Source organism: Engraulis encrasicolus, chromosome 10 (genome assembly GCF_034702125.1).
Source record: "Engraulis encrasicolus isolate BLACKSEA-1 chromosome 10, IST_EnEncr_1.0, whole genome shotgun sequence".
Lineage (NCBI taxonomy): Eukaryota > Metazoa > Chordata > Actinopteri > Clupeiformes > Engraulidae > Engraulis > Engraulis encrasicolus.
In genome coordinates, this window is record NC_085866.1 from 35,950,338 (window position 1) to 35,960,337 (window position 10,000).

The 10,000-nt window shown below is 48.4% G+C and overlaps 1 protein-coding gene across 5 annotated transcripts in view; it reads right to left on the minus strand.

Moving 5' to 3' along the window:
* Positions 1–10,000, minus strand: part of plxnb3 (plexin B3) — a 151,173-nt gene that overhangs the window by 14,191 nt on the left and 126,982 nt on the right. For all 5 annotated transcript variants that reach the window (XM_063208731.1, XM_063208734.1, XM_063208730.1 and 2 more), the window contains 5 exons: positions 9,959–10,000; positions 7,746–7,963; positions 4,298–4,476; positions 2,256–2,322; positions 1,478–1,624 (listed from right to left, as the gene is read on the minus strand). The exon at positions 9,959–10,000 is cut by the window's right edge and continues 59 nt beyond it. In XM_063208731.1, the coding sequence (XP_063064801.1) occupies positions 1,478–1,624; positions 2,256–2,322; positions 4,298–4,476; positions 7,746–7,963; positions 9,959–10,000 (653 nt within the window). The remainder of the gene's footprint in view (positions 1–1,477; positions 1,625–2,255; positions 2,323–4,297; positions 4,477–7,745; positions 7,964–9,958) is intronic.

The following is a 10,000-nucleotide window of genomic DNA, read 5'->3' on the forward strand; positions in this document are numbered from 1 at the left end:
CCCTGCTGCCTGTGCTGTCCAGGGCTGTAATGTGGGGAGTAGTGAAGTGGGGAGAGCAGCTGGACATGAGACAAGGGGCCCTCTGCTCTGCTCTGCTCTAGTGTGTCTGTCCGCTGTCTAGTGTGTGTGTGTCTGCGCTGAGTGGCCAATGGGAGCCAGAGAGTGATGAAAGGGGAGACAGATACACATACCAGACAGAGAAAAAGAGAGACAGGGGGGATAAAGAGATACCAGACCGAGAAAAACAGCGGGACACAGACGCGCACACGGAGGGGTTGAGAAAGACACAGGAGGGAGGGATGAGTCGAGGAGTCAGATGGGGCAGGAGGAAATAAAACGGCATCCAAAAGTAGACAGTAGCAAAGTTGGAGCAACACAGCAGCACACAAAATGTCAAAGAGTTGGATACAAACTGAGAAGAGGAGGAGATGAATAAAACAAAAGGAAAGAGTGACTGAGAGAAGAAAAGAAAAAGACAGACAGAATGATTGACAGACAGACTGACGGAATGAATGTCACAACAGACAAAAGGCAAGCGAACAGGGGGGTTCTGCAGTGCACTGCGTAGAGCACCTATACCAAATACTTATACAAATACAACATTTCTGTTTGGTATGGCCACCTCACCCTGCTGAACAAGAACAGGCTGTCCAGAGTGGTGAAAATGGCTGGGAAGATCATAGGAAGACCCCAAAAACCACTGGACAGCCTGTACAGGACTGCAGTTCAGAGGAAAACAACGAACATTTTAGATGACCCCATCCATCCTCTTCACTCTGAGTTTGAACTGCTGCCCTCAGGGAGGCGCTACAGATCATTCATTGCTAAGAAGAACATTTATAAACATTCTTTTATTCCAAATGCAATTTCCATAGTCAATAAGCTATGGAAAAGCTAGAGATATTTTGAACTAATGACTGACTTGCATATGATGTGTGTGCTGGGAGGGGTGGCTGGAGGGGGGGTGGATGCATTTGTATGTGTGTTTTCTGTCTGTCTGTCTGTCTGTCTGTCTGTCTGTCTGTCTGTCTGTCTGTCTGTCTGTCTGTCTGTCTGTCTGTCTGTCTGTCTGTCTGTCTGTCTGTCTGTCTGTCTGTCTGTCTGTCTGTCTGTCTGTCTGTCTGTCTGTTTTTTACCCTGTGAGACCAAAGACAATGTTCATGCTTGCATGATAATAAAGTATAATCTATCTATCTATCTATCTATCTACTTCGGGCCGGGGACCCAGGGTTCGAGTCCAGACCAGGTAATTTCCCAAACCCTACCCCATAACTCCCTCTACACCCACTTTACTGTCGTCTTTTCACCGTCCTGTCACAATAAAAGTCACTAAAAAGCCTAAAATTAAAAAGACAGACAAACAAACGAAACGGAAGAAAAGCTTCACACTACCGAAGAGTAGTGGATGGAATGAACAGCAGAACACACAAAAAGACAAACGAGCGAATGAATGAAAACAAAAGGAAAGCATTTGCACCATGGAGGTGTAGTCGATGTCCTCCCGGAGGAGATGGCTGTCGTTGAGCGTGCGCTTGGCTTTGCCCGTCACGGCGTCCACCGGCCCCTTGTCCACCTGGTACTTGATGGCCCTGTACAGCATGTAGAGAGGCTCCCCCGCCACTTCCTGTCAACACACGCACACACACACACACACACACATATTAGCAGACATACATGTATGCACATTGCACACACAGAGGCACACACACACACATGCACAGCTGCATACACATACGCACGCACGCACGCACAAACACACAGACACATACATACAGCTGCATACACATACACACAAGGACACAGACACAGCTACATGCACATACAGTACACACCGTGTTACTTGCATACACTGTGTCTATTTTTCTCTCTCTCTCTCTCTCTCTCTCTCTCTCTCTCTCTCTCTCTCTCTCTCTCTCTCTCTCTCTCTCTCTCTCTCTCTCTCTCTCTCTCTCACACACGCGCGCACACACACACACACGCACACGCACACGCACACACAAACTGGCCCACACGGACACACACAAACAGACAGAAACATTAATCCATGACCATAAAAGAGAAATCCCCTCTGACACAAAGCAGACCCCTCGGTGAATTGCTTTCCTGGACAATTTTCATCTGGCACTCGTGACAAATTATCTCATCAGGCATCGGCTGCCTGATCGCAAATGACGTGGCGCGCAGGCCATTCGGAGCCAAACGCCATCCAGCACATCTGGGGATGGAGATGGGGACGGGGACGATGATTTACTGACCTTGAGGAAGGAGTACAGGCAGATGGACATCCAGTTGGTCAGCATCTTCTCCACCACTGTCTCAGTCCTGGGAGAAACAGAGAAACGTGTACTAAGACTGAAGGTCCACTCTCACCATGATATTACAGTTACAGTAGCAAACACAGCACAAAGCTTCTTACAATGATTTAGGCACAAGGCATTAGTTACAGACACTGCAAAGGTTCTTACAATGATTTAGGTAGAAGGTATTGGTTACAGCCCCTGGAGCAATTTGGGGTTATAGGTGCCTTGCTGAAGGACCCTTTGGCCAAGGAGGAGGGCACTGCAGAGAAACTTCTGATCCTGACAATCTGTCTACAGCTGTTTATCTGACACTATTGTTTCAAACAGGTGTAGTGTGATCAGTAAAATGTTGGACCGGTTTTTACAAAGATGTGCTGTAGTGGTCAGAACTGCAGGTGCTCTTTCAGCTTTAGTTCGTTTTAGCTCCAGTATGTCTACTATATTTTTGTACAGTTACACTGCATAGCGTGTTCAATAGCTAGCTTAAGTTTCAAGCCTGTTTAGTGAGTTCAGGATCACATTTCACCCTGAACTCAATTCATCACCACCATGAAATCTATGGCCCCACAGCTCAAGCCAAGAGTATGTACAAAGCAGTTTTCAGAAGAAAACACAACAGCATTTGACTGAAGTGCTGTACAGGCAAAAATGATGAGTGATGAGTGTTGTCTTTTCTGCATATTTATTGTGTCCAAATCTATTACGATCCAAGATAATGATTGAGAAGCTACGGTAGAAAGAATCAGGTTGTTTCTAAAAGTATCCATGAAAAAAATTAACGAAACTACGCAGACAGCCACCAAGGCATTAGAACAGGTTCATTCTGTCCATTCCGATTATTTTGCCCTTTTAGGATGTAAGACGATTCACACAAAAATGAACATAAAACGTGATTGAATACCACAGACACAGTCACACAGATTCGCACGGGTGGTGTACAGTGTATGTGTGTCAGTAATGTGTGTTAATAGGCTATCAGGCAAATGAGGCCATACGTGTCAATAAACAGATGATGACAGATTGAGATCCATGTAAGTGCGGGACCTGGAAACAAAACAAAAAAACTATGGCTGCACAGCACAGCTGGTAGCTAAGCGGTTTGACCCAAAATGCTAAACCCTCCAGAACCACACGGGGTGAGGGAGGCTCCTGTCCTTCACACCGTCTGTCCTTCTGGCCCACCTGCGCAGCATGAGATTGGCCTAAATGCTAACCCTCCATCAGGGTTGCTGATAGTTTTGGTCAGCCCAGGGACAGAAAGACATCCCCCCCAAATAATACATACAATGTGATGAGGACCCATATCTGGGGCCCCTCTCTCCCTGGGCCCAGGACAACTGACTAATTTGTCCTTAGTCCTCCCCCCTGTTGGCTCCCCTGCCCTCCACATCCATATGGTGAAAGGCTGCAAATCGCCTACCCCCAAACCAAACCCTCTGATTCACTTTTGAATCATTAGCTTAAGGTTCTTGTTGACCCAAACGCTAACTTTCCAGAGCCAGCAGGGGCGAGTCTCCATGTCCACTACCACCCCTCCCACCTCAACCCCCACACAACCCCCTCATCCGTCCAGACTGACTCATTATAAGTCGGATGTGCATCATGTGCCCAGGGTTCTTGCTGACCCAAATGGTTATAGGACAGCAGCAGATTGCCAGCTACAGAGTGCTGTAGGACAAATCCCAAAATCACCCCCCCCCCCACCCCACCAACCCCACTCTCTCCCACTCTGACCCACCTGAACAACATCAGTTTGGGGCTCTCGTCCAACTGCTGTTGCACCAGGTTCTGCAACTGAGTCCCCGACTCACAACAATCACCTACCACCCCTTACCCCCAATTACCTCTATCTCCCTCCCTCTGCATCTGCCTCTGGCCCACCTGTGCAGCCTGAGATAGCGGAATAACTCCTCATCATCAACATAGGGTACGGTCCCCACCAACACACACACACACGCACCCACGCACGCACGCACGCATCACTGACTTGAACCCACCTGCGCAGCATGAGTTTGGGGTTCTTGTCCACGTACTGCTGCACCAGGTCACTCAGCAGGGTCTTCATGACGTCGGTGAAGTACTCCAACTTGTCGTGCAGCGCCATGGTGAGCAGGGACGCCACGTAGCCGCGGTCACGCTGGGAGAAGCTCTGCTGGGCCTCCAGCGTGTGGATGAACTACGGCAGCCCGGAAAGTACATGTAGAGCAAGGAGAGGAAGGAAGGCAGGGGGGAGAGAGGGGGGAGAGGGATAGAGAAGGATAGAGAGAGAGAGAAAGAGAGAGAGAGAGAGAGAGAGAGAGAGAGAGAGAGAGAGAGAGAGAGAGAGAGAGAGAGAGAGAGAGAGATAAAGTGAGAGACAAATGAAAAAAGACAGAGTCAGAAGCAAAGTAAGAGTGATAGAAATAGAATGTGGAGGACAAAAAAAGAGAAAGGGAGAGGAAGAGGAAGAGAGAGACAAAAGCAAAAAGAGCACGACAGTCAGGCCCAGACGTCACAGCCACGGGGGAGGCTCTCGCCATGATGCGTTTTGTGATTATGAGAGCAAGACCCCGCTGAGGTCAGATCCGGCTCGGAGTATCAACAAACACCAGAGGAGGCAGAGGAGGGCAGAATGACAACACAGGCAGCGGGATGTTGCCTACAGGTGGGGGGTGGGGGTGGGGGTGTATAATGACAATAGTGGCAGCGGGATGTTGTGGGATCAGGGGGTGGGGGGTTGTGGGTGGATATGGTGCCAACAGTAGAAGAGAGAGTTGCCCTACAGGTGTGTGTGTGTGTGTGTGTGTGTGTGGTGTGTGTGTGTGTGTGTGTGTGTGTGTGTGGTGGGGGGGATGGCGGGGCAGGATGACAACAGTGGCAGGGGGATGTGCCTACAGGTCAGAGAACAGAGCCAGCAGGGTGGAGGGATCAGGCATGGGCACCATCATCATCATTATTAACATATTGCAGTAGCAGCAGCAGCAGTAGTACTGTATTAATGTTATAATGAATGCAGTAAGAAAGAACATGCCTGCAGAGAGATGCGTGGACTGCTGTGCACACAGTAGCAATGCAGATTAATTTGCAGTGCTTACCAAGTACAGGGTACTAGACGTGTCTTATGGACACTGACAGTATGCCAGTTTACATTATCGGACATGTTACAATAAAAAAGTAAGCATATGCTCCCTGATGTACAGTTCTGATGAGATAAATGAATCTGATAACTGGAATCTGGAAACTGATAGCCTTTACATTCAGATTAGTAGATCTTACTTGAAATAAAAGAAAAGAAAAACATTGCCCTTGGGGATAAAGAGTGAACTACAATGGGCTTAGAATTAGAAGTTAAGCCTGTAAGCGACATTGCAAGTAATTGGAAGTAATCGCCTTTCAACTTCACTTTCAAGTTCACTTTCGTCTGTTTTTTCCCCCGCCCAAAGGCGATCATTCTCCTTGCTAGTTTTTTTCAAAAAGGTCAGGTCTGCTCATTAGAATTTGCAGTGTACAGTGAAAACATTTCATTAGATGGCAAATTAACCCCAACGCAGCAAGATATAAGTACACCGCGCAAGAAGTTGTGGACATCACAAATCAGCATCAGCAGATTTTGGAGAGATTTCGCCGGAGATCCCGCTGGCAGAACAGATTGGTGTGTGTACCGACACTCCATCATGAAGTAAAAAAAAGCACAGCCTGCCTCGTTAGCAGTCAGCAAGTGATATAAAGACAGACAGACGTGTGCGAAGAGTTATAATAAGCCACTGAGCTGAGGCAACAGCCAAGTGAACTTGCAAAAGGCTCCATAGCGGGGATGAACTTGCATAACTGCAGCGTGTATGTGATAGCCACGACATTCGTGTCTTCACACAGCACAAAGGCAGGCACAGACAGTGTGTTAGGACTAACAATAAGATGGCCATTTCTCTCTCATTTACGTTTTTTTCCAGCTGGAAAAGTGAATGCATCTCCATCTGGACAGTGTTGAGTTGTTTTGAAGCTGCTATTCATTAGGATTTATACAGAGTGTGGAAAGTACTGCCAACAGCCTCCAAAGATGTTTGTGTCTGTGTGTGTGTGCGTGCACATGGGGGGTTGTGTGTCCGCAGCGTCTACACAACAACAAGAAAAGTTACAGTAAAAAATTGGACAGTAAATGGGTGACATAACTCTTCCCCAACAACAGCTGAAGGCTACGCGAGTGGAGAGAAGGAGGGAGAGAGAGGGAGAGAAAGGGAGAGAGAGAGAGGGAGGGAGAGACAGAGAAAGGGAGGGAGAGACAGAGAAAGATGGGGAGAGAGAAAGATGTGGAGAGAGGGAAAGAGAGAGAGAGAGAGCAAGAGAAAGACAGAGAGAAAGAGGTAGAAAGAGAGAAAAACATAGAAAGAGAGAAATACAGAAAGAGAGAAATACAGAGAGAGAGAGAGAGAGAGAGAGAGAGAGAGAGAGAGAGAGAGAGAGGAGGAACTGCGAGATGAATAATTAAGGGGAGATGAAATATTAAAGCCGGGCTTCTGTCTCTTTTTGTTCTGTCATCAGACGGGGCTCAAACGCGGGCCAAGAAAACGCGCACACATGCCTGGCTTAATACACACAGCCCAAACGCAACAGCGCCATGGAGCCTTGGCGGGAGCCTCATCTATATTTCAGAGGGAAATGGGCGTGATTTCATATATACGCACGGCGCTCCTCGTCTGATCGCAATATCTTTTTTGCATTTTAACGGCGTTACTTCCAAGAGGGGTGTATAATATCCCCCCAGGAGCTAGTTTGCTTGCATGCTCGCTTGCTTGCTCACTCGCCGCTGGTTGACTGTGAGCAGTACAGGGGCAGGTCAGGGAGACTGGAGTGTGCAAAAGCAAGAAATTCACATTGTCGTTACCTCGAAAAGCATACATACACTCACAACTGGATACACAGATACGGATGCACACAGACACACATGCTGCACATTCTAACACACACATACACACATTCGCGTGCGTGCTGTACGTTTTAACACACACACACACACACACACGCACACGCACACGCACACGCACGAACGGAAGAGCGGACACAAATAGTTAGGCTTCTCATTTCCATCTCTGGCGCTGTCTGTGGGCGTAGAGAACAGAGTTTCAGAAGAGCTGTCCGGAATGTCAAAAAACACCCACGCACACCCTCGCTGATCAGACACGCAGTAGCAAATGAGCCTGGAGAGAGGTGAAAGGTGACAGATCGCACTGACACCGAGCCATCACTAGGAGACCCGACGCCATCAGCATGACTGATGGATGTCCAGCAATCCATATAAAAAATATACATAATTTTAACTGAGACTGGCTGGAGGCACATTTCCTGAAACCTTGGACAACTAAAGTAATGTTACAGTACTGTATATCTGTTGAAAGAACATTCAGATGCAGTACATCATTTTAGCCTGCAGAGGGCAGTGTTGAGCGTGGCATTGCCTTAGCAGCTCACCCGAATGAGGAAGAGCCTGTTGTTGAGGAGGTTGTTGAGCTGGCTCAGGCCCTGCTCCACCGTCTGCCTGCGAGAGTCGGGCAGGTCCAGGTTCTGGCTCAGGGGCGCCCCCTTCTGACCGGGGAAGAAGATGCGCTCGGCGTACGTGCGGTAGTCCAGCAGCGGGATACCCGGACCCCCCACATCACTACTCAGGTCCATCATCTCTGTCATCAGGTCTGCGGAGAGGAGAGGAGAGGAGAGGAGAGGAGAGGAGAGGAGAGGAGAAGAGAGGAGAGGAGAGGAGAGAGGAGAGGAGAGGAGAGCAGAGAGGAGAGAAGAGGAGAGGAGATGAGAGAAGAGGAGAGGAGAGGAGAGGAGAGTGGAGGAGAGTGGAGGAGAGGAGAGGAGAGGAGAGGAGGAAGAGAGGAGAGGAGAGGATAAGGGAGGAGAGAGGAGAGTGGGGGGGGGACGAGAGGAGAGGAGAGGGGAGTGAAGGAGGACGAGAGGAGAGGAGAGGAGAGGAGAGAAGAGTGCAAGAGAGGAGAACGGAGGAGAGGAGAGAAGAATGGAGGAGAGGAGAGCGGATGAGAGGAGAGGAAAGGAGAAGAGAGGAGAGTGGACGAGAGGAGAGTGGACGAGAGGAGAGGAGAGTGGAGGAGAGGAGAGCGGAGGAGAGGAGGGAAGAGGAGAGGAGAGGAGAGGAGAGGAGAGGAGGGAAGAGGAGAGAAAAGGAGAGAAAAGGAGGAGGATATGTCAGTGAATGAGATGAGATGGGAGGAGAGGAATGGGAGAGGAGGGAGGAGGGGGTATGCAGGAGGAGAGAAGCGACGGCAGTGAAGGGAGAGTTCAGGAGAGGGGAGAACAGCAGGGGAGAGGTGAGAGGAGAGAAGAGTATAAGAAAGAGAAGAATGAGAAGAGAGGTAGGAGACAAGAGGTGGGGTGGGGTGTGGAGAGGAAAAGAAGAGAGAAAGGGGGAAGCATGAATAGAGCAGAGAAAGAATGAGAGAATTTAGCAAAAGAAATGGGGGACAGAAATGTGGGAAAGGAATGCAAGATGTGCACACGGGAAATTAAACAGACAGGGACGGAGAAAGACACAGCAAGAAAGAGGGAGGGAGAGATAGAGAGAAAGCGAAAAGTGGAGAGAGAGAGATTGAAGCAAGGTCACAATGCCAAGGAAGCCATTATACAAGACGTATTTGGATGCAATTTCGTCTAGTTACTGGATAAATATGCTTGTTTTTTGGCTGGTTTGAGGTGGCAACAGTTTTGTGCCTACTTTTCTTTAAAAAGACAAAAACAGTGTGGATTATCATTCTCTGCCTCATTTGGTGAGTATAGATGGGAGACAAACATTAGCAGAGCAAGGGTTGAAATCTAGCTTTTGGAACTGTAGGGGGTCTCACTGCATGTTCCAGACCCAGTCTCGAACCTGTGACGTCACTGCACCTCCACTAATGGTAGTCAGACACACTACCAAGCGAGATGACAGCCCGGGTGGTGGCCCCAGTCAGTAACACTTTCAAGGTATTGGAGGAGAGACTTTGCGATGGCTCACATCGAAAGGAGCTCCAGGTCTGGCATCCACTACAGAAACACCAGCCTCTTCCTCTCTCGGAGTCTGGACTGGACTCGACTGAACTCCACTTGGATGAACAGGGCTCGCAGAGTAGTAGTAGTAGTACACTTAACCACCCAAAATAATGTTGCAAAAAACACTGGGCATAGCTTCAAGGGTTGTTGGCCGTTTGTTGGTCGCATCAAAGGTTCTCTTTACAAAAAAATATAGAAATGTGTTGAATTGTTTTGCTTGTTGTTTTGGTGTTTGGACATAACTGGTATAGACTGAAGTGAACAGAGCTGGACCGATGCCTACAGTGTTGCTTTGCCACTTTGGACCACAAACACTGGGTTCTCTGGACTGGACTGGACTGATCTGTACTCAACAGGAATGGAGAGGAATAGACTGGGCTGGGCTGAGTGGACTCATCAACAAAATATGTTCATTAGTTTAAATGTTTGATCAGTTTTGCCATGCTATATTAAAGGCTCTTTTATATTTTTCTACAATCTCAGAGAGCCTCTGCTCTCTCCTCCCTTTTTGGTCGTATTAAATATTAAATAGTTTTCAACGGTTCTCCAAAAATATGCTCAACAGTTTTGTTTGTGCCATTTTGGACTGGGTTGGGCTGGGCTGGACTCAGCCAGGCCTTGTTTGGGCCGGTACCTACCTGTGAACTCCTTGCGGCACTGATCTCCCACATTGATCTCCA